Genomic DNA, 25635 nt, shown 5'->3' on the forward strand with positions numbered 1-25635 from the left:
AGTTAAAATACAAGGAGGGAAGGGTATCTAGCCCACCCACTTCCATCCCATTTAGTCACCTTCTACAACATTCAGGAATGCGTGAGAAGCATTCTTTCTCCCTTATCCCTAAGGAAGGAACATTAAGACAGATTTAAGCAAAACTAATAAAAACATGGTTCAATAATTATACATGACTATATGCCCTATCAATAATAATCCCAATCCTATTCATAGAGACACAATTATCCTTATCATCAATGGAGAAAATATAATTCTGCTGAAATGTACTTACAATAGTTTTTCATTTTTTTCTCTTCTAACTGGTATATTTGGCGAGAAAGTCTTTCGAGTTCTTGTCATAAGTGTTGGCTTCACAGGAGTTCCAGACGAGGAAGCTGATAAAGTCAAGTCTCGTGGGCTCCGAAATGAAGGTAGTCGAGTGGATATGCCACTACTTGGCCCTGCAGTCATGCTAGAGCCAGTATGATTCACGCTACTGACAGAATTTTTTTCTTTCACAAAAGAGCTATTCACCTCCCCATTTTGTTCGGCCATCTGCAAAGTATGATAATATTTATAAACATTAAAAACAAAAGTATCTATATAATTTATTATACTTAGTCACTGTCTCCCATGTTAGCAAGGTAGTGCAAGGAAACAAATGAAAGAATGGCCCAACCCACCCATATACACATGTATATACATAAATGCCCACACATGAACATATATATACCTATACATTTCAACATTGAAATGTATAGGTATATCTATGTGCGTGTGTGGGCGTTTATGTACATACATGTGTATGTGGGTGGGTTGGGCCATTCTTTCATCTGTTTCCTTGTGCTACCTTGCTAACGCAGGAGACAGAGACAAAGTAAATAGATAAAATATAAATACATTTCAACGTATACATACATGTACATACACAGACATATACATAAATACACATGTACATATGCATACTTACTGCTTTCATCCATTCCTGTTGCCACCCCACCACACATGAAATAGCACCCCCTACCCCAAAGTGAGCGTGCAAGGTAGCACTCGGAAAAGACAACAAAGGCCACATTCGTTCATACTCAATCCCTAGCTGTCATGCGTAATGCACCGAAACCACAGCTCCCTTTCCACATCCAGGCCCCACAAAACAAAAGTATAAGATATTAAACCAACATTAAAAACCCATATACTATAGTCACTTACAGGAAACATTAATCTCTGGTAAGTGTCTAAAGTGGCACATATCTGTAAAATAGTGCATATAAATTTTGACTGAAATTCAATCAATTTTTACCTAACATGAATTACTTAGGATGGCTATTTACTGATGTAAATAGACCAACCCCTGGGGAACACCACTAGCTATATTGCCCCATTCCAATGTCATTCCACAGAAACATACCCTCTGTTCTCTGTCAGTGAGCCACGCCCTAATGCAATTAAATACACAACCCCTAATGCCGTGTGCCGCTATTTTTCCAAGCAGACACTCATGAGGTACTCTGTCAAAAGCCTTACTTAAGTCTAAGTATACAATATCATAACTCTTACCCTGATCAACTGTTTCAAATACTTTACTAAAGAAGGAGAGGTTATTGAAACATGACCTCCCTTTTATAAATCCATGTTGAGAATCCCTAACGAGAACATGATTCTCCAAGCGTTCCCGTATTTTGTCTGCTATACTAGATTTGAGAAATTTTCCCACAACAGATGTCAAGATGATAGGACAATAATTAGAGGCAATGAATTTATCCCTTTTCTTAAAGATGGAAAAAACATTTGCTGTCCTCTATGGCTTAGGAACCATGCCTGATTCTGGAGACTGTTTAAATACATTTAAAAGAAGAACTCTTCATTCCTCCTTACATTCTTTCAAGACCCTCGCATAAATACCATCTGACCCAGGACTCTTGTTTACTTTTGACTGTTCTATTGGTTTTAAAATATCAAATTTATTTATCTTACATTGCATAGGTTCCCACTTTTGTCCCCCTGGAAATCTGCTTTGGAATCAGAATGTTTGTATTCCCCTGTGATTGTTCAAAACCTCACACATTTCAATCTCACTACCATCTATTCTACCAAAATGCAATTTGATAGGTCCTATTTTCTCCCTAATCTTTGTTCTGTACATTTGAAGAAAATCCTTTGGCAATGTTTTTTGCTTTGTTAGCTATCTTAATTTCATAATTTTCTTTGGCCTTCCTAATCTCTGATTTTACCATTCTCTTAATTTGTGCTAGCTGATCAGTAAACTGTGTTTCTCCCCATCTTACCTTGTTGTACAAGCCCTTCTGCACTATAAGGTGTTTTATTCTATCATTCAGCAATTTTGGGTCATTACTGTTAGTCGTTGACTGCCTATATGGAATATTCAATTCTTGTCCCTTTTTCATTATAACATGGAACCTTTCTAAAGAAACTTCCATGCTCTTAATGGTCTTCCCTTCCTCACCCACACTTGACCTGACATTACCACTAAGCTGATCCAAGTCACCTGACTGACCTGACTCCACGACACCTGCACTGCTTGGTCCATCTGACCTCATCCCACCTTCATTAGGTGCCACTCATTCAACATGAGCAAGGTATCTATGTAACCCCACAAAGTAGGCCTTATGAAGGTGGGGAATGAACATTTCATTCTCCTTCCTATTCACATCCTTCATCATATTGAGTCTTATTTCCTTGTGGTCACTATCAACTGTCCCCCACCTCAACATCATCTATAAGGTTGTTGCATTTGTTAATAACGAATCTAAAATGTTATCGCTCCAGATCCCCTCTGATATGTGCTGTTTTATAATCAATCTTGGACTGTCTCCATAAATTCCTCTGACTCAAAATCTGTATTATCTTCCCAGCTTATTGCCCTTAAGTTGAAATCCCATTAAAATACATACAGTTCGATCACAAGCCTTCCTAATTACATTCCATAAAAATATCCCCCCCCCCCAGACTATCTAATCTCGGGGGTTGCTTAATACTCCTAATACTAACCTTTCATTGTTTTCATCTATTTAAACCCAAATCGACTGTATTTTTTGCTACTTTAATGTCACTCCTATTACAGCGCTTAACATTATCCCTCATATAAAGTACTACCCCACCTCCCCTCCCTGTCAGTCGTATAAAGATTGCATCCATTAATAGAAAACTCTAACGGGTCCCTTTCTTCTAATTTCATCCATGTTTCAGTTAAACACATAATATCTATAGATTCGGTGCTATCTATCGCCCTCAAATGATCCATCTTCTTTCTTAAACTCCTACAATTTGTACCGTATACACTGGAGGATGAACTGTCGGCCAAAGGTTGATGTGTCAGTAAACATTAAGGGACGATTTGTCTGTACGAATAATAAAAGTGTTTGTGAATATTAAGGGACGAACTGGAGGTTGGGGTCCGAACACACAGGGATCATTTCACCATTTATATTGACGGAGTTAAGCAACATGAGTTGTGCTGAATTAAAGAGCGCTCGACTTCTAAGTTAAGGTCCTGAGCTACAGCATCTCCATGACAGTCGGGGATTATTTAAGTTCACGTGATTACGACTTACAAGAAGCAAACCTACATGTATAATCATTTAAAGGGGCTTAAGAATACATAACAACAGACATATAACACATGCCTTGTGTTGAGCGTGTCCGCAAACTGAGCTGCCCGGTCGAGCCCTCTCATTGTTTACATCCTCCCAACACATGATCACCAGCTGGTCAACATACAAATTATCTCTATGTATACACACTAAACAATACTCTATAAGTATTTAAAAATGCAAAAAAAAATATTGATGACACTTTTCTCTCATGCCGACAAGAATTAGATCATATATGTACACTGAAGCAAAGTAGTAAATTTACATCTAAAGTGTATTGCCCTGTAAGATATGATATAACAAAAGTAAATTTCCACATGAATATCGTATCATGGTATATTTTCATATAAAAAAAGATATTTAGTGCACCTATCATGTAAAGAGCCAAGTTGCAAGTTATTGTCTGACCATTTCTAACACAGATCCCGGTCGACCGTCGTTATGGCTGCTTCAAGGTTTAGCATTTTGGTACGTAGGTCAAGCTTGGTAATTGCCTTGTTTTAAGAAACGAAAATACTCGTTCAGTAATTTGAGGTGCTTGACACTCGTTGGGTGTTTCCGTGTACCAGTTATCAAAGGGAAAGTGTAATAGGGGAAGAGGTAGATGAATGTTGGATCAGCTGATAGCGGCTGAGGAGCAGGGCAAGGTTTTAATAAAATTTCATGGATAGTTTCAATTATATTACTTCTTTCATGAAAATATTTGTGTTTTTCTTGTTGAAGGGAATATACTTACACCTGGAAATGGGAGATTTTTTTTAGGTATACACAAAAAGCCAACCGGTGTTTTATACGACATTTGTGGAAATATTAGTGTATACATTTTCGATTGAGGTTATAACGAAATTTAATCTTATGTAAACTCAAAACTAATCTGTACTTAATTGTAAACAGTTAAGATTAAGGGAACAACAAGGACTTAATTCCTCTGATTACATAATTGAGAATCTTGTTACAAACTGTACCTCATTTTCCGTAAATATTATACTTTACTAACATGAATGGGTCACCTTGGTAATAATATGTTATGTTAATGGATGTAATGATACATTTGGATAAGCTCCTATAACAAAAATACATCACTAAGGTAAAAGCAAATTAAAAGTGGGGGTGCCACTTCGTCTTTTGATTATGGTAATCTACCTTCATTGTTTAACTATCAAGTAATTTAGTAGTTTAGACACATAGTAATTATTTTGGGATATATATTGAGTGATTTTGTTCTATGGTTGTGTTGTATTTAGAGAATGAGTTAGTAAAATTGTTAGCATAGATATTGTAATGTGTTTAAGAAGGTAATAGTAATGTTTGTATTGTGTATCTGGGAAAATGTAAGTTTAGATAATGGTGAATTAAGATACTTTTAGAAAATTAGCTGAACCTTTGGAATAGTTCTAAATGGACTACTTTGGGGTAAGGGACAGGCTGAGACTGATGTAGGATGATTGTTGTTCTTGGCACCATTTCATATATATTCCTAAGCACAATACTGTGTACTGATATCTTTTCAGACCTTAATTTTATCCTACAGCAATTGTGTATTTGAATACTTTCTAATTTTTTATACTTTGTGTTTTCCTGGAGAAGAGGGTGTGGTAGCTTACATAATTTCCCCCATTTTTGATGAATGAGATTTTTGAAAACTTTTCCAGCCTTGGCAGGATAATGCTGGTGACATAATGAATAAGGATTGGGATCAAACACAAATTTAGGATTCAGATAAGGGCAGGAACTGTTAAATCATCAGTTAATAATATTGGCAGGAAACTTTCCTATATCAGTGATTGATTATAGCAGTTTAAGGATTAAGGTGACTACTGCAGGTGGATTAGAGTTTGATTAACCGGGAAAGATGTTGATATATATTTCAGTGTTATATTTAATGTTAATGATTACCCAAAATATATAACTTCATACTTTAAACTATTAGGTGAGACAGACTTTTCCATTCATTCTTCCACCCATGTCAACATCCATATTTTGGCCACTGCTCTCGTTAGCTGTCATTATGTGTCCCTTCAGACAATTAGACCCAAGGCATGCACCTGGCTGGTGCTTCCTTTACTTTCTGTGTGAAGACCACCATGAGAACTCTTCTCATTAATCAGTGAGGCTGCAGAATTCTCTTTCTTCCCCCTTTTCTTTAAACCTTCATTAATGAGTCAGGTCTGAAAATGTGTAGAGCTCGGATTTATTTCTTCATTTTTTCTTCTTACTCTTCTTCATATCACCACACCTCTCTCTTACCCTTTCATTACTTACTCGATCAAACCACCTCACACCACATATTGTCCTCAAACATCTCATTTCCAACACATCCACCCCCCTCCACACAACCTTATCTTAGCCCATGCCTTGCAACCATGTAACATTGTTGGAACCATTATTCCTTCAAACATACCCATTTTTGCTCTCCAGGATAATGTTCTTACCTTCCACACATTCTTCAGTGCTCCCAGAACCTTCGCCCCCTTCCCCACCCTGTGACTCACTTCCGCTGCCATGGTTCCATCCACTGCTTAATTCCTCCCAGATATCTAAATCACTTCACTTCCTCCAGTTTTTCTCCATTCAAACTTACCTCCCAATTAACTTGTCCCTCAGCCCTTCTGAACCTAATAACCTTGCTGTTATTCACATTTACTCTTAGCTTTCTTCTTTCGCACACTTTACCAAACTCAGTCACCAACTTCTGCAGTTTCTCACCGGAATCAGCCACCAGCATTGTACCATCAGCGAACAACAACTGACTTGCTTCCCAAGCCCTCTCATCCACAACAGACTGCATACTTGCCCCTCTCTCCAAAACTCTTGCATTCTCCTCCCAAACAACCCAATCCATATACAAATTAAAAAGCCATGGAGACATCATGCACTCCTGCCACAAACCAACATTCTTTGGGAGCCAGTTACCCTCCTCATGCCGTACATCCTTGATGAAAACGTTTTACTGCTTCTGGCAACTTATGTCCCACACCTTATACTCTTGATACCTTCCACAAAGCATCTCTATCAACTCTATCATATGCTTTCTGCAGATCCATAAAAGCTACATACAAATCCATCTGTTTTTCTAGGTATTTCTTACATTCTTCAAAGCAAACACCTGATCCACACATCATCTACCACTTCTGAAACCACACTTCTCTTCCCCAATCTGATGCTCTGTACATGCCTTTACCCTCTCAATCAATATCCTCCCATATAATTTCCCAGGAATACTCAAACAAACTTATACCTCTGTAATTTGAGCACTCACCTTTATCCCATTTGCTTTTGTACAGTGGCTATATGCATGCATTCCGCAAATCCTCAGGCACTTCACCGTGAACCATACATACATTGCATATCCTTACCAACCAGTCAACGACATAGTCACCCCCTTTTTAATAAATTCCTCTGCAATATAATCCGAACCCGCTGCCTTGCCGGCTTTCATCTTCCGCAATGCTTTCACTACCTCTTCTCTGTTCACCAAACCATTCTCCCTGACCCTCTCACTTTGCACACCACCTTGACCAAAACACCCTATATCTGCCACTCTATCATGAAACACATTCAACAGACCTTCAAAATACTCACTCTATCTCCTCACTTCACCCTCACTTGTTATTACCTCCTCCATTAGCCCTGTTCACTATTGTTCCCATTTGTTTTCTTGTTAATGCACTTTATTTACCTCCTTTCCAAACATCTTTTTATTCTTTTTAAAATTTAATGATACCCTCTCCCCAAACTCTCATTTTCCCTCTTTTTTACCTCTTGCACCTTTCTCTTGACCTCCTGCCTCTTTCATTTATATGTCTCCCAGTCATTCGCGCTACTTCCCTGCAAAAATCGTCTAAACACCTCTCTCTTCTCTTTCACTAACAATCTTGCTTCTTCATCCCATCACTCGCTACCCTTCTAATCTGCCCACCTTCCACCTTGCCACAAGCATCTTTTGCGCAAGCAATCACTGCTTCCCTAAATACTTCCTGTTCCTCCCCCACTCCTCATACATCATTTGCTCTCACCTTTTATATATATATAATTTATATATATAATTTTTTTTCCAAAGGGTCCAGTAAAAATAGTTCTTGCCTCAGTTTCAGCTTAATTTTCTCTGATACTAAAGAAATGATCTTTACAGAAAAAAAGGGCAATATAATCCATGTAAGACAGATAAGTTCTGGTGACTAAATGAATGTATTATTTTGGATTGGGTATGAATGATATTGATACATTTATCAGTCCTTACATCCATGAATAGTAGAGTACTCCAGATCTAACATTGGATCATCTTTTACAGGCAAGGTCCTTCTCTACTTCAGTGGCCACTCAGCAGCTGGTGAAGGTTAGTAGTGTTGTATTGACCTGAGACCATAAAGTTAACCATGATAAAATGTATTTTGCACATAAATATTTGAGTGTATAAATCTTATAGATAGCTGTGAATAAATTTTTTTCAGACTTGTTCACTGTTTCCCACATAAGCAATGTAGCACCAGAGACAGATGAAGAAAAGGCTTCATTGCCTCGCATACATTCACAGGCTGCCATGTGTCATGTACTAAAACCACAGACCTTTCCATGGTTTCCCCTGGCTGCTTCATATGGCCTGGTTCAATCTACATAGAGCATGTCAGACCCTGTATACCACATAATTCCATTTCACTATATCCCATGCATGTCTTTCACCCTCCTGTATGTTCAGGCCCCGTTCACTCAAAATCATTTTCACTCTTTCCTTCCATCTCAGATTTGGTCTCCTTGTTCCCTCCACTTCCACTACATATATTGTCTTTGTCAGTCAGTCCTCACTCATTCTCTCCAAATGTCCAGACCATTTCAGCACACCCTCTTAGCTCTCTCAACCATATTCTTCATATTACCTCACGTCTCTTTTACCTTTATTATTAATTTCTTGATCAACCCTCCTAGTACCGCACATTATCCTCAGACATCATTTCCAGCACCACCCTCCTACATACATTCTCAGCTATAGCTCTTGCATCCATACAACATTGTTGGGACAACTGTACCTTTGAACATACCCATTACTGCCCTCCCATATAATAACTTCTCTTCCCACATTACTCATTGCTCCCAGAACCTTCACCTCCCTATACACCCTATAAATATTTACTCCTGTTCCATTCACTACCATGTCCATTCCCTGGTATCAAAAACATTCCACTCATGTTTTCTCTCTTCAGACTCACACCTAACTGACCTGTATCTCTGCACTGCTAAACCTTGTAACCTCACTTTTATTCACATTTTTTCTCAACTTCCTCCTATTACATACACTTCTGAACTCAGACACCAACTTCTGCAGTTTCTCCCTTAAATTTGCCTCCATTGTCATATCATCTGCAAACAACAATTTACTCACTAGAACACATCCAGGCTGCATACCTGCCCCCTATCCATGAACTTTGCACTTACTTCCCCTGCCATCCCATCCAAAAACAAGTTACACAGCCATGGTGACATAAAATACCACTACTGCTGACCACTCACCTTCCTCACTGCCTACGCACACACATACCTAACTCTTTTGATGAGAACTCACTGCTTTTTATAGCTTTCCTCCACACCATATTTTTGTAACAGCTTTCGCAAAGCATCTCTATCAACCTAATTATATGCTTTCTCCACATCTGTAAATGCCACTCACAGATCCTATTTAAGTATTTTACTTCCACATTCTTTAAACACTTGATCCAGTCCTGAAACCACATCTACTGCCCGATGCATGGTGAAGTTTATGATAAATCTTAGTGTGCTCAGGGGCAAGAAATGGGATGAATGACTCTGCTGCCAGTAAGAGACAGGGCCCAGGTTGTAGAATAATGATCTCTCCCATAACCCCACCAAATTTTTGGTGTACTCCTATGACCATACTTTCCTGTATGACTATATTGTCAGTGAGAGGTAGGGCTCAGTTAGTAGTATTTTGGCCTCTCCCAGTACCCCACCTAACTCGAGAAATATCCTATTCCCAACCCTTGGACCCTCTCCCAGTACCCTGCCTAACTTAAGAAATATCCTATTCCCAACCCTTGGACCAATCCCTTAGGTGTTAGGCTGTTGAGTACAGCTGCCCAGGGTGGTACTACCACCCTGATTCAGGAGTGTTAACAAGGTGCCTAGAATCATCTTGCACCCTCCACGTAAGGATTGCTAGTTGTACTTTTTTTCTCATCAAAACAGGACTACTGGGCTAGTCCTGCCATCTTCTCTTTATAAGCACCTTACACCTATTACTGCTACTTAGTTCTCTTGTCATCTCATGTCTGCAGTCAATTTTTAATGCAATCATGGCCCCTAGTCCCTAGCATAATTGGATGTTAAGAATCTCCAGGTTCCCATCTAACTCTGTCAGTGAGAGGAAGGTCCCTCCCCACAATTTTTCCCTCGCTGATAGACCAGCCTCTTTTCTTATTCACTATACTAACATGTTCTCAGCAGCTCCTTTATCATATCCAGCTATAGTCCTTGCTCACAATGCTGGTTCAAAGTTGGTGTCTGTACTTACTTCCACATCCTCACACCTTAAGCACTGCCTTGAAGATCTTGAGTCCTCAGACTTTGATGTTATCTACCACTGTTTTTCTGTTTCTACAAATTTTATAACTCTATGACTATGTGAACTTCTGCGATGAAACTGTGAGATCCTTTACCTAGGGGATTTCACTGTTCACAATATAGGGATTGGTTGAACTCTTCCAACACAGAAAGTGGGGATATTGAAGCCCTCACCTTCTCCATCCTCAATGATCTGGAGCAAATTATCACATCCATATTTTTGAATGCTGTGTCTACTCTCTTAATATTCTGGATCTGTTTTTCACCTCTAATCCTTCAAGCTGTAGTTACAAAATCTCCCCCACAGTTGGTTCTTCTGACCACACTAATTAATGTATCAATTTTAATGGCACCTCCTCTTCCAGTAGTCCCTTCTAAATGTAAGTATTGGCACCACAACAAAGCTAACTGGAAGAACTTGAAGAAATTCTTTTCTGTCTTTCCTTGGGTTACTTATTGTCTCCTGTGTGATGATGCTTCTGTCTCTGCCAAACACATGGTAGAGTTTATTGTTGAGGGAATGGAAGTATTTATCCCCTCTTCCTCCAAGACAACCACTTCTTTCAATCCATTCAATTGTTCCTGTTCTGAGACCATTCAGGCATGGAAAACTCTCCTTCCTCTGACACCCCTTTAGCATTTATTACCACAGTAATCAGTGCAATAATTGCATTTACATTACCTATGAGGCGAAGTGTTCCTTTATTCAAAGGAAGTTGATAACCTCATGTCTTCATCCAATGATAAGTCTCTCTGGTCTTTGGCTAAGGGCATCACGATCAACTTCCATTGTTCTACCTTTCACTTTTCCATTCTGACAGTATTGTAGCTGTCTGTTCCTTAGACAAAGCAATTCTCATTGGTTCTCGTTTCTCCTCTAACCTTACCATGGATGACTAATATTCTTTTACCTCCTGATGCTCTGCTTACTAATTCTAAGCCCTTCCCAACAGTCTCTTTCCAAACTGTTCAAAGAGCACTTCTCTCTTGCGACACAAGCAAGGCCTGTGGGCCTGGTGGCATCCATCCCCTTACAATGAAAGAATGTGTCACCAAACTTGCACCTGTACTTGATTGTCTGTTCCATTTCTTTTAAAAACAGAACTTTTTCTTCTTGTAAGCATTGATACATCCCTTCCTTAAGAAGGGTTACTGTTCTAACCCATCTAAATATTGTCCTGTTGCTTTGACATCTGCTGTTTCTTAAGTCTTTGAATTCCTCCTCATCTTCTGTATCCTCAGACATCTTGAATCTCATAGTCTTCCCTTTGATCATCTGTATGACTTATGTAATGTGAGATCCACTGGTGACATTCTTTCCTATCCATAATGTCTGGTCATCACCCCTGAAAGATTTACGGGACTCCTATGCTGTTGCCCCTGATGTATCCAAAGCTTTTAAAAGCATGTGGTATTGGGGTCTTATCTTTAAGCTCCCCTCTTTTGGTTTCCCTCCCTCACTTTGCTCCTTCACATCTAGTTTCCTTTCTGGCTGATCTTTCTTCATTGTTGTTGATCGATCAGCCTTTTTCCATCAGCAGTGGTGTCCCTTAATGTTCTGTCTGCTACTCTTTTCCTCCTGTTTATCAGTGATTCCCTTTCTTTTACAAATAACCAAATACTTACACTCATATGCTGATGACTCAACACTGCATTCTTGAACATCTGTCAAGTCAATTTACATCTCTTCTTGAGAGAACTTCCTCAATAAAATCAGGCTTGGACTGGATATCTCAGTGTGGTTGACAAAATCTAATTAAGCTTAATGCCTTCAAGTTTCACTGTCTGCACCTCTGTTCATCAGGAACTCCTCACAGCTTTCCTTCTGCTGATGTCTGTAATGCCACCGCTAAACAGACTTCATGAACATTTTTAGTATTACTGTAACGTCACCTCACACTATCTTGGAAACTCCACTTCATATAAATAGCTAAGTCTGCCTCTGACAAACTGGGAGTTGAATTTAGATGTTAAAATTTCTTTTCTTCTGAACAGCTGTTCCATTTATACAAAGGATTGATCTATCCTTGTATTGAGTACTGCTTTCACATGGTTCTAGCTCCGTATCCTTACTTGACAGAGTTGAGGCAAAGGCAGTCCAGCTTATCAAATCTCCCAGACTAACTTTCAAACTTGACCCACTTTCCCAGTGCTGCAATGCTGGTTCATTTCCCTCTTCTATAGGTAATACTTTGATTTTTTGCTCGAGAGTTAGTGCTTGTGTACCCCAACTAGCTAGACCATGCAATACTCGGTAAACGGTTACACCACATGGATACTGTGTGGCCAATTGCTGTTAAAGGATGGGCCATTTTGATATCTTTCTTTTCCCAACACCTTGAAGACTTAGGAACTCTACCCTTTCATGTCTTTCCCAGTAACTGTGACCTAGCACTTTTAAGAAACAAGTTTTTCACCCTAAAATTCTTAAAAGAATTTTCCTTGTTTTTTCTTCCATCGCATTGACCTCTTTATATTTCATATAAGGCCTGACCCTGATGTGGACTTTTGTCTGTTACTGGAACCTTAAAAAAGTATGCTGTCTGCATTAATCATGTCCTCAATTAGTCTTCCATTCATCCACCACTCTTATTCTGTAAAAACGTTTCTGTACATTATTTACAAGTTTCTAACTTGATTCTTGTTATACGTGATATACGTCATGCTTATTTTGAAGCTTGTAGCATTTGCACCACAGCACAGTTTTTATGTTTTTCATCAAAAGTTTTGGTATATAGCCACATATACTAACCCTTCCTTTTTCAGCCCCCAGTTCAGGTATTTGGATTGGAGGGCCGTTATGCCACTGCCCTTTATTCTGCAGCCTCAAAGCAGAAGGCTTTGAATGCAGTTGACAAGGATATAAAAGAAATTTCGGTAAGTAGAAAAGCAAAATGTTAAAATCAGGTCCTTGTTTTAATTCAGTATTAGATTAGTGAACCAAATGAAAGCAGATCTTTAAACCTAGGAACATCATTGGAAGAATTAGTGGATTAAGAAAGAATGAATGTTGAGTGATTACTTGATGATGTAAGGAATAAGATATCGATTGTCTTTTAATTTTGTAAGGCCTCAAAGTTTGAAGGGGGTATTATCTGATTTTTTTAAGCTAATTATTGCATTTTTCTCTTCAACAATTTCTGCTGAAAAGTTTGTAAAGTAGATTCGAAGGTATAGCACTTCACATTTTCTGCTGAAAAATGTTAAAAGGAGTGGGGCATATGCCTGTAGATAGACCAATGTACACTAAAAAGTGTGAATAGTTTAAGATTTTCACCCAAGCTAATTACGTAAAGTTGAGCAGTGAAGAAAGTTACATAAACCATATACAGATCTGGCATTTTTATGCGATACATTATTTTTCTTACAGCTGCTTAATTGGTAAGAAAATAGAATTCAGTTAACTGTAGAATGCCAGAAATTTGTATTGTAATTGCTATGGCTACCTCTTAACCTTCATCATAGTTCATTGTTCCATGTATTAGAACAAGGCTGGTGCAGGAAAGCCATGGCTGGGTTAAATAAAAGTGCTACAGTGAGACTTGTAGTTGAACAAGAAAAAGATTATTTTGCACAGCAGTTATCATCAGGGGAAAATGTTTGCCAAATGAATCAAAGTGAGTTATGTAATGCCACTTGTTATTTTTACTGCCAACTGTATTAGAGCATGTTATCATCACAGGCAGTTGAAAGAGTTCTTAAGTGATATGGATTCAGAATACCATGATGTTACCTGTCGTTGTGAAAGATGGGTAAGCATTGAAAAAGTACTATAAAGATTTTGTGACATTCTTGGTGAGTTAAGAATGTGTATGGATATGCAAGGGAAGCCAGTACAAGAATTATGTTATCCAGCCATAACTTGCTTTTAGATCTGGCTTATCTGTCTCTCTGTATCTCTGATGCCTGTTCCAACTTTCTGGAACTCCCTGAAGCAGGTGGTCATGGCAAAAGAGTCCATAACCAGTGAACTCCATTAGCACTTAGCCTTCAGTGCCTCACCCTTAACAGGCCACTGGCAGAGTGAAACTCTAGTGCAGTGTTTGCAGAGGCTCCTACCTAATGTTCCTACTGACTACTTATACCAAATGTGTCTACCTAGTACTACTACCTACTACTTCTATCTACTGCTCCTATAGCACAGTGCTTACCACACGAAAATATAGTTATGAAGAATGAGCTGTGTGAGCTAAGTGTTGATTGAGTGTTATTTGTAACAAGGAGAGATTGTATGTTTGTGGACAGAATGCCAGTAGTTCACGTTCAGGTGAGGCAGAAAGGAAAGACAGCTGCCTGAGTTTGAGTGCAACATGACAACCACTGAAGTGTTGGCTCTATGCAACCATCACTAACCCTCCCAATACCCAGGCAGATATTACTGGTAATATACCTCCCTGGTTGTTGGCTGCCTTCCATCTACTACCTACGTGGCCTTTTTAGTAGAATGATCTACTCATCTCAATGAACTAAACACTTATGCTTCAAGGTAAAGATCAGCTTGTTAATGATCTTGTTTGTCACATCAAAGTATTCAAATAAGTTTTCAAAAAACAGTGCAGTGCACTTTACAGAGCATCCTTAGTGTGCCACAAGCAAATGTAGTGTGACGAAATATGCAGATGATTGTTGTGTTTTAAAAAATTTGAATCAAGGTTTGCCAGTGTACATGCTCTTGAAATGGAGTTACAGTTATTCACATCTTTATTTGCTGTTAATGTTGCTATGAGTTGCTAATGCAACAGTGAACTTAAAAATTAAGATATGTTAATTTACTTGAACTGTGCAAGTTGTTTTTGTGAACACAAACCTACCATAATGTAATTTCCAATGCATTGAGGATAATACCTGTTTTCCCTATTACATACATTTGTGGACAGTCATTTTAAAAAATGAATATTGTTAATCATAACGGTGAAGTGTTCTTACTTTTGTTCACCTGACAAACAGCCTGGGTGTTGCCTGTTCAATGATGAAAGCAGATTTTGACAGTTCTCAAGGCACATTAGTGCATACATCACATCTCACACACACACACACTCTATGGCCTGTTATTGGGTCAAAATAATTTAGAATGGCCCACCTGCATAAAAGATTGGCCACCCCTGTATTAAAGCAAGCTATATTCTTGACTGAACATAAGAATGTTATTAACTGATCATATGATGGTGTGTTACCCAATTGATTAGACAAGTGAAATGGCATAAGAGATGAATAATAGTAAAGCTGTAGATTAGGTTAGTTTAACTGGTGAGAGAGATAATTTGACACTTTACATCTGAGGCATTCATTAAAAATAGAGATGATGTAGAAGCTCATAATAAGATAATTGTAAGATACATGTTTTAAGTAATAGACATTAGTTTCTTAGAAGTATAATAAGTCACAAGTTGATGTAAAGCAAGTATTTTTTTTCTTTTATGCTGGAATAGGGTGATAATATACATTTCAAGACTCTATCCAATATGTACATATATCTAAATGCTTGAATTTTTTACACAGGGCCTTTTGAAGACTGATCCTCAACTTAAGGATTTCCTTTTGAATCCACTCCTAAGCAAAGAACTCAAGAAAGAAGCCATAGACTCGGTTTTAGCAAAGAAGAATGCTGATGCCCTTACTGTCAACCTCTTTGGTATGTAGAAATTGATTTGCACTAGGTTATTGAATCTAAAGGAATCATTTTGGTTGTATATTAGCATTTCTCCCAACGGAAAGGGATTGAATAAAGAATTAGAATCTTATGATCAGCATGAATGGGATAGCTTTAGAAATGGTGGAAGAATATGAACAGAGAATGCATAGGTAATTTTTATTTTTTCAAAAAGATATCTCAAAGATATACTAGGACTATTAGCACAGTGAAATGACTTCAGTCTTGTCAGCAAATAAAAGAAAATATATGTATATTCACTTGCATTTGCAGAATGATTAACGATTTATATATCTGAAAAGGATTTGTCATGTAAGACTTATGAGTAATTGTACAAGTGTTGAAAATTTTTAAGATATGCATGGTTGACCATGAATGAAAGAAGAAAATTTGAGGATTGTTTTATAGGAATTTTATGGAATCAGAAGAAATTACTAGTGAAGTTTTAGGGAAGACCCAGAGTTCTAAGGCTCATTGCAGGTGGCAGTAGCTTCACTAGTTTACGGTTACTATTATGTTTGAGTTTATGGTTCAGAATCATACATTGTTAGTGATATTGAGGGTGAATAGTAATAATTTTTAGTCAAAATTGAGTGATTCAACATGAAGTTTTTGTATAGGAATAGAATTATTCTTTTCCATGGTTGGAAAATCCTTGAAGCTTAAGATAATCTTAAGGATCCCAAAGGTTTAGGACTACCTAACCTGCTTTCTTGTGAGGCTTATTCCCAAGCCCACCCCTCAACTGATCCATGACCCAGCACCAGCAACATTATTGTCCTGGTTGCTGCCAGTGTTGGTACCAGTCTCCCACTTTATAATTCCTCTTGTTCCCTGACCAAATGGGTTGTTGTCCACAGCTTTTTATTTTCATATACCAGCTTCTACAATGGTTTGCTTTGGGTGGTGTGTTATGAAAAGATGCTGAAATGTAGTGGGAACAGCCCTCCACATGTCAAGAAAGTGAAAGTCTTCTTAGTCACTGCAGTCAGGCTGACTAAGTAGTAACCCTTAAGCAAGTCTAGCATTGTAATGTGGGTAGTCTACCCCTTGCTTTCAGTGACTTCAATATGATGCAGGGGTAAGGAGTCTGGCTTCTTGACTTAATTGATTCCTATGGTCCATACAGAGCCATAAACTTCCATCAGGCTTAGGAACCAGCATACACAGGAAACCCATGTGCTGGAGCTTCTCTTGATGAGTTTATGGGCCTCCAGGTGGTCCAGTTGCTTCCTTAGGAACTCTACCTTGGATGGACTCATCCAAAGTGAGTCTTTGATGGACATGGTCTCATTCTGCAAGGTCACATCATGTTGGTTAAAAGAGCATCTCCAGTTTGCTCTCCCGCCTCTCCTCGTTCCTTCTACCTCTGACTCATATGTCCTCTTTGTCAATCTTCCCTCACTCATTCTCTCCATGTGACCAAACCGTTTTAACACACCCTCTTTTGATCTCTCAACCACACTCTTTTTATTACCACACATCTCTCACCCCTTCATTACTAACTTGATCAAACCACCTCACACCACATATTGTCCTCAAACATTTCATTTCCCACACATCCACCCTCCCCACACAACCCTATCTATAGCCCATGCCTCACAACCATATAACATTGTTGGAACCACTATTCCTTCAAACATACCCATTTTTGCTCTCTGAGATAATGTTCTCACCTTCCACATATTCTTCAATGCTCTCAGAACCTTCGCCCCCTCCCCCACCCTGTGACTCACTTCTGCTTCCATGGTTCCATCCGCTGCTAAATCCACTCCCAAATATCAAAACACTTCACTTCCTCCAGTTTTTCTCCATTCAAACTTACCTCCCAATGGACTTGTCCCTTAACCATACTGAACCTACTAACCTTGCTTTTATTCACATTTACTCTCAGCTCTCTTCTTTCACACACTTTACCAAACTCAGTCATCAACTTCTGCAGTTTCTCACCTGAATCAGCCACCAGCACTGTTTCATCAACGAACAATAACTGACTCACTTCCCAAGCCGTCTCATCCAGAACAGACTGCATACTGGCCCCTCTCTCCAAAGCTCTTGCATTCACCTCCCTGACCACCCCATCCATAAACAAATTAAACAACCGCATATATATATTTCTATTATTATTATACTTTGTTGCTGTCTCCTGCGTTAGCAAGTTAGCGCAAGGGAACAGACGAAAGAATGGCCCAACCCACCCACATACACATGTATATCCATATTTTTTTTTTTTTTTTATACTTTGTCGCTGTCTCCCGCGTTTGCGAGGTAGCGCAAGGAAACAGACGAAAGAAATGGCCCAACCCCCCCCATACACATGTATATACATACGTCCACACACGCAAATATACATACCTACACAGCTTTCCATGGCTTACCCCAGACGCTTCACATGCCTTGATTCAATCCACTGACAGCACGTCAACCCCGGTATACCACATCGCTCCAATTCACTCTATTCCTTGCCCTCCTTTCACCCTCGTGCATGTTCAGGCCCCGATCACACAAAATCTTTTTCACTCCATCTTTCCACCTCCAATTTGGTCTCCCTCTTCTCCTTGTTCCCTCCACCTCCGACACATATATCCTCTTGGTCAATCTTTCCTCACTCATCCTCTCCATGTGCCCAAACCACTTCAAAACACCCTCTTCTGCTCTCTCAACCACGCTCTTTTTATTTCCACACATCTCTCTTACCCTTACGTTACTCACTCGATCAAACCACCTCACACCACACATTGTCCTCAAACATCTCATTTCCAGCACATCCATCCTCCTACGCACAACTCTATCCATAGCCCACGCCTCGCAACCATACAACATTGTTGGAACCACTATTCCTTCAAACATACCCATTTTTGCTTTCCGAGATAATGTTCTCGACTTCCACACATTCTTCAAGGCCCCCAGAATTTTCGCCCCCTCCCCCACCCTATGATCCACTTCCGCTTCCATGGTTCCATCCGCTGCCAGATCCACTCCCAGATATCTAAAACACTTCACTTCCTCCAGTTTTTCTCCATTCAAACTCACCTCCCAATTGACTTGACCCTCAACCCTACTGTACCTAATAACCTTGCTCTTATTCACATTTACTCTTAACTTTCTTCTTCCACACACTTTACCAAACTCAGTCACCAGCTTCTGCAGTTTCTCACATGAATCAGCCACCAGCGCTGTATCATCAGCGAACAACAACTGACTCACTTCCCAAGCTCTCTCATCCCCAACAGACTTCATACTTGCCCCTCTTTCCAAAACTCTTGCATTTACCTCCCTAACAACCCCATCCATAAACAAATTAAACAACCATGGAGACATCACACACCCCTGCCGCAAACCTACATTCACTGAGAACCAATCACTTTCCTCTCTTCCTACACGTACACATGCCTTACATCCTCGATAAAAACTTTTCACTGCTTCTAACAACTTTCCTCCCACACCATATATTCTTAATACCTTCCACAGAGCATCTCAATCAACTCTATCATATGCCTTCTCCAGATCCATAAATGCTACATACAAATCCATTTGCTTTTCTAAGTATTTCTCACATACATTCTTCAAAGCAAACACCTGATCCACACATCCTCTACCACTTCTGAAACCACATATTCATATATATATATATATATATATATATATATATATATATATATATATATATATATATATATATATATATATATATATAGTGGTACCATTAGGTTGACATCCCTGATCCAAGGATTAGGTGGTGGCAGGTTAGTACCAACCTTGGTGGTGAGCAGGATGTAGAGTTGCTAATTGGGTGCCCATAAGAGGAATTTTATCAGGGGGTACAAGGTTTTTTCGGGTCCCCTTCCCTTCTCCCTTAGTCATTCTGTTTATATCCCCTAAGGTTTTATATCATGAACTGTAAGACCAAAAAGGGTATGGAAGAAGAAAGAGGGGTGGAATGGAGTGCTCTGTTGATTTTCTGCATTTTCTGAGATCCCTGGAAATTACCAGGCCCTGCCTGTGACTGTGGGTGACAATGGGTGAGAGGTTGATACATCACCAGAAGAATAGGGATTAAAGGGTCATGACCCCAATGGATCCTAGTGATTCTCTCAAACTTGTAGGACACCACCCTGGAATGGGAGAGTTTGTCATTCCTTATAGCTTAAATATTTTGCTTTACACATACAGAAATGGCATTCCCTAACTCTAAGGCCTTGGTTTCATGATTTCAGCAATTGTAGATAGTTTTTTGAATCATATAATATACTTGCCTTTGTATTTACAGTTTTAACTTTTTAACAGGTGCACTTGTTGAAAATGGTCGTCTGTCAAATATTGAGGGGGTAATTAGTGCTTTTACAACAATCATGGCAGCTGTCCGAGGGGAGGTTATTTGTGAGGTCACTACTGCAAAGGTGGGTTGTTATGGTATGGTGTTTGGGGTACCATTAACTTTAAGTATCTTTAAATACACATTAATATTTTTACCTAGATATTGCACCCTGAATATGTGAAAATGGGATTAAACTATCCCATATAATAGAGTAAGTATTATTCACGCCCTGAATATGTGAAAATGGGATTAAACTATCCCATATAATAGAGTAAGTATTATTCACGAAGTTGACCGTTAAGTACAAAGGAACTGAAAATGCAACAGACTACTGGGTCCTTTTGGAGGCTAATTGTGCTAGTGGAAGAGATCAGAATCTTACAGATTAGTGTAATAAGTAAAGCATACAGATGAAGAGAATTATCTGTAAGCTCTATGTGTAATTATAGAAGCACAAAGCATAATCTTAGTCTTGAACATGAAGTAAAGTAAAATTATAGATGCACAAAGCATGATGTTAGTCTTGGTCATGAAGCAAAGTAATTCTCAAAATCATAAGTTTGCATCCATTACTATATTTATTTCTGTATTATACTTTGTCGCTGTCTCCTGCGTTAGGGAGGTAGCGCAAGGAAACAGACGAAAGAATGGCCCAACCCACCCCCATATACATGTATATACATACACTATGAGTCATTACTATGAGTCAAACAATGATTACTGCCTCAGCTAGCTTCCTACATTGATACTACACAGGTCTTTCATCCTTTTCAATACCTGTATTTCTAAGTTTGTAATAATTTTGAAAACCTGTATTGAAATCACCAGCAAATTAGGAACCACAATTTTGGTGCATTACACTTGGCAGATAGAGATTGGAAGTGAGCTGATGTGGCCTTTCTTTGTGTGTAGCAGGGAGATAATTATATAAATGAATAAAATCAAATATTCATATTTGTTTGCCATTTTGCATATAGCAAGGTAATACAAGGAACAGATGGGAAACAGGTGGGATAATTGAGTGTGTGTTTTTTTTTAAAAAGAAGAAAACGGTTAAGAACTCCCATTGAAATTTAACAGACAGGCTGTTGTTTGGATTTCTGGCAGCTGTAGGGAGGGGAAAATAGATAACGTTCCACTTAATATGATGAACAATTTGGAAGAGAAAGGTGACTAATACGGCACATGTGGTGGAGATTGATTTTGTGAGCTACACACGAAACTACAAATTGTATTAAAGAAATATTAAAAGAACTATTTGTATGAAGTTAATGGATAATATTGAAAAAAAAATTAAAATAGAGCAGATTTTGGAATAGTTGAGCTTGAGTATTAATTAGGAATATGGTAGCGATGTAGTGTTTGAAAAAGGTTAAGCTGTGTGAGTCATAGTACCTAATTCCTGTCCCAGGAGCCTTTTCTGTCTTTATGAAGCTCCTGGAGCTCTCAGGAAGTTGGTCATGACCACCATTCAGGACCATAGGTCACAAAATATTGAGATGCTGCATGTACATATTAAAAAAAATGTAAAATGTTCAAACCATATCTCTGCTGTTGAACCTTATTTGAACGTGAATTAAGTATTGACTTTTTTTCTGGCTTACAATGTACCTTGAAAGTGTAAACTTCAAGAATAACCTTTTTTTTTTTTCAGGCTTTAGATACTGCTATGAAGAATGAACTAGAGACATCCCTTAAAGCATTCCTGCAACCAGGCGAGACTCTTCAGCTTAGTTTGAAGGTTGACCCATCAATAATTGGTGGCATGTTGGTTTCAGTTGGTGACAAGTACATTGACATGTCCTTGGCCTCCAAGATTAATAAATACACTGCCATCCTCCAGCAAGCTGTTTAGATTATATATAGTATCTGAATGTCACATGTTTACAGTTAACTATCATAAGCATGAAGAAGTGTTTGTGACTTAACACAAGAATATTGTAATATAGTAAAACCATCATTGTTAAAATGGTTCCATTGGATGGTTTGAGCTTACAGTGCATCATCATATTCTGTGAATTTGTACAAATTGAATGTGAATAGGAATATGTGAATTATAAGTTTAAAAGAGATTTTGTATATTTTCATTAAACCTATTGTGATTTTGTTGGAACTATAATGAAATGCTAGTTTCTGTATTATATAACGAAGATATGAATACAACACGAGTTATGAGAATTTTATATGATTTAATTGCTATTCTTTACCAGTGAAAAGTGAACTTTTAGCATAATTTCAATTAAAGGTGCACATACAGTTACCAATCTCATGACAATTATAGCTAGATATCAAAATGCATTACTTGAAATGTTCCCTTAGGAATTATGTTTGTTGGTATAGCTGCTCTCTTGATACTATACAAAGATAATCTTTGTGCAATAAAGGGGGCCGGAGTGCTCTGTAGGTTTATTGTCATTTCAGATGGTAAGTTCCTGATTTGTACAACCAGTAGTTAGAAAACATATTTCGCCAGGTAAAGCAACTCTCTCTCTCTCTCTCTCTCCAAAAAAAAAAAAAAAGAAAAATTTTTACTGATGGTGCAAATGGACTTTAGGATGGGTGGTATCCAGAGCTAACATATGGTGGGTTAGTGTTGCTGTGTAAATATCTTTAGGAAGAGACTTGGAAAATTTATTTAGAATGGAATGAATGTTTGAAAGCAGATTTGATGGAGGACGTTGGTAATAATGTAAGAGGCATATAACTAGGCTGTTAAGTATAGGACTCAAGTTAGCTAGGTATAAATGCTATTAAAGTTGCTTATGCCATGCACTGATAAGTGGGTAAAATTGCATTTTGGAGAAAAAATATATCAGAAATGGAGGGAAAAAGGAAAAGAGGGAAACCAGAGATGAAGATGTTTTGAAGGCTTGGTGCCTGAACATGCAGGAGGGTGTGAGGCATAAAAGGGATAGAGTGAATTGCAGTGATGTGCTTTACTGTGGATGTCAATGTCACTGGGTTGAACCAGGGGATATGTTGTGGTTCAGGAAACTAAGGAAGGGTTTGTGAGGTTTGACTGGATAGGGGAAAACTGGTTTTGGCTCATTATACATAATAGCTAAAGTGTGGATGTAACAGAAATAATTTCTTTGTCTTTTCCTGCTAGTATCTTGCTTGCTAACATGGGGAAATGGCAAAAAAAGAAAGAATTGCCCATAGCATGATTAATTCCCTTATTATTAGTGTAAGACTAGGTAAGTAATTTCTGATGGGAACTATGAAAACCTGGCATCAATACTATAACTTAAAAAACAACTTTTGGCAATTTTTTCCCAAATGGCCATGTGGCAAAATTAGTGTTTCTTAGTTTTAAGTGTTTTTGTAATGGAAGGAATGTAAGTGGTGGTACGAGTGAGTGGTCTGCGATAAATGTGGGTGTATGTCGAGGTTATGTGATGTTACTATGGTAGTGTAATATAAACAGTGGTGTCAGCAAGCAGTTTGAGATAAACGTGGGTGTGTCTTGGTTGTGTGAGGTTTTGAGATATATATAGGAGTGTGTTAAGGTTACGTGATGTCACCCTGGTTGTCTTCACACAAAGGAATTCAAGAGCAAAACACTATTGGGTCCTTACAAGGCTGTTAGTGATATGATGAGAGATCTGAAGCTTTATTTTTCCTTGGAGGCTCCAATGATAGACAAAAGCACTTCAAGGTTAGGCCTTAATGGAAATTTTAATTAAAGAGGTTAATGAAAGGGAAAAGATTTTTTTTTTTTTTTTTTTTTTGCTTTGTCGCTGTCTCCTGCGTTTGCGAGGTAGCGCAAGGAAACAGACGAAAGAAACGGCCCAACCCACCCCCATACACATGTATATACATACGTCCACACACGCAAAATATACCTACACAGCTTTCCATGGTTTACCCCAGACGCTTCACATGCCCGATTCAATCCACTGACATCACGTCAACCCCGGTATACCACATCGCTCCAATTCACTCTATTCCTTGCCCTCCTTTCACCCTCCTGCATGTTCAGGCCCCGATCACACAAAATCTTTCTCACTCCATCTTTCCACCTCCAATTTGGTCTCCCTCTTCTCCTCGTTCCCTCCACCTCCGACACATATATCCTCTTGGTCAATCTTTCCTCACTCATTCTCTCCATGTGCCCAAACCATTTCATAACACCCTCTTCTGCTCTCTCAACCACGCTCTTTTTATTTCCACACATCTCTCTTACCCTTACGTTACTTACTCGATCAAACCACCTCACACCACACATTGTCCTCAAACATCTCATCTCCAGCACATCCATCCTCCTGCGCACAACTCTATCCATAGCCCACACCTCGCAACCATACAACATTGTTGGAACCACTATTCCTTCAAACATACCCATTTTTGCTTTCCGAGATAATGTTCTCGACTTCCACACATTCTTCAAGGCCCCCAGAATTTTCGCCCCCTCCCCCACCCTATGATCCACTTCCGCTTCCATGGTTCCATCCGCTGCCAGATCCACTCCCAGATATCTAAAACACTTCACTTCCTCCAGTTTTTCTCCATTCAAACTCACCTCCCAACTGACTTGACCCTCAACCCTACTGTACCTAATAACCTTGCTCTTATTCACATTTACTCTTAACTTTCTTCTTTCACACACTTTACCAAACTCAGTCACCAGCTTCTGCAGTTTCTCACATGAATCAGCCACCAGCGCTGTATCATCAGCGAACAACAACTGACTCACTTCCCAAGCTCTCTCATCCCCAACAGACTTTATACTTGCCCCTCTTTCCAAAACTCTTGCATTCACCTCCCTAACAACCCCATCCATAAACAAATTAAACAACCATGGAGACATCACACACCCCTGCCGCAAACCTACATTCACTGAGAACCAATCACTTTCCTCTCTTCCTACACGTACACATGCCTTACATCCTCGATAAAAACTTTTCACTGCTTCTAACAATTTGCCTCCCACACCATATATTCTTAATACCTTCCACAGAGCATCTCTATCAACTCTATCATATGAGGGAAAATATTTAAAAGTTTTGGAGGCAGTAAAAAACCTGCCTTTTAAAATGTGTATATTAGGTACGGGTAAAAAGACAAATATTTCAGAGAAAAACTGAGCTTTTTCATACAACGAAGAATGACGTCAATTGGGGATTTGCAACAAAATATCAAATCCATTCTTAAACTTATCACTAGGATAAGAACAATCCCATTGAGGAAAATATATCTTACCTCATTCAAGGAAAAACATTTTCCCATGAGTTTGCAGACCTTACCATGAGTAAAAGCAAACAAATATATCTAAGCAGCTTGTTAAATCAAGATGATCAAAACTTTTGATAGTTTTGAATACCTGTATTAGATCACTTCTTTTCTAAGCTAATAAACTGAAGTCGTTTAGTTGGCTCTCATAGTATTTGTTTCTCTTGCCCTTCCACCAACTCATGACCTAACTCCTACAACATTCCCAAACATTCTTCTTATTCCTTGAGCTTTGTTTCACTCAGCCAGAGCATCCATGTTTTTTTCCT

The 25635-nt window shown here is 38.7% G+C and overlaps 2 protein-coding genes across 3 annotated transcripts in view; one reads left to right on the top strand and one right to left on the bottom strand.

Moving 5' to 3' along the window:
• The window catches only part of Polr3D (RNA polymerase III subunit C53), a 168478-nt gene extending 164744 nt beyond the window's left edge, over positions 1–3734 (bottom strand). For both annotated transcript variants that reach the window (XM_071665555.1, XM_071665554.1), the window contains exons 1-2: positions 3627–3734; positions 275–537 (exon numbers count right to left, since the gene is read on the bottom strand). In XM_071665555.1, the coding sequence (XP_071521656.1) occupies positions 275–537; positions 3627–3698 (335 nt within the window). In that variant the 5' untranslated portion in view covers positions 3699–3734. The remainder of the gene's footprint in view (positions 1–274; positions 538–3626) is intronic.
• Positions 3735–3953: 219 nt separating this feature from the next.
• ATPsynO (ATP synthase subunit O, mitochondrial) lies at positions 3954–22206 on the top strand. The gene is made up of 6 exons (XM_071665556.1): positions 3954–4061; positions 7885–7929; positions 12933–13043; positions 15666–15798; positions 20104–20216; positions 21789–22206. Exons 1-6 carry the CDS (start codon positions 4035–4037, stop codon positions 21987–21989), a joined length of 630 nt encoding a protein of 209 aa, XP_071521657.1. The 5' UTR covers positions 3954–4034; the 3' UTR covers positions 21990–22206.
• The last annotated feature ends 3429 nt before the right edge of the window (positions 22207–25635 follow it).

The sequence above is a fragment of the Panulirus ornatus genome, chromosome 10 (assembly GCF_036320965.1).
Source record: "Panulirus ornatus isolate Po-2019 chromosome 10, ASM3632096v1, whole genome shotgun sequence".
Taxonomy (NCBI): domain Eukaryota; kingdom Metazoa; phylum Arthropoda; class Malacostraca; order Decapoda; family Palinuridae; genus Panulirus; species Panulirus ornatus.

Coding starts and splice junctions, on each gene's coding strand:
- ATPsynO (XM_071665556.1), top strand. CDS start 4,035: ATGGCTGCTTCAAGGTTTAGCATTTTG. Junction 4,062..7,884: donor CTTCAAGGTTTAGCATTTTG/GTACGTAGGTCA, acceptor CATCTTTTACAG/GCAAGGTCCTTCTCTACTTC. Junction 13,044..15,665: donor AGGATATAAAAGAAATTTCG/GTAAGTAGAAAA, acceptor TTTTTTACACAG/GGCCTTTTGAAGACTGATCC.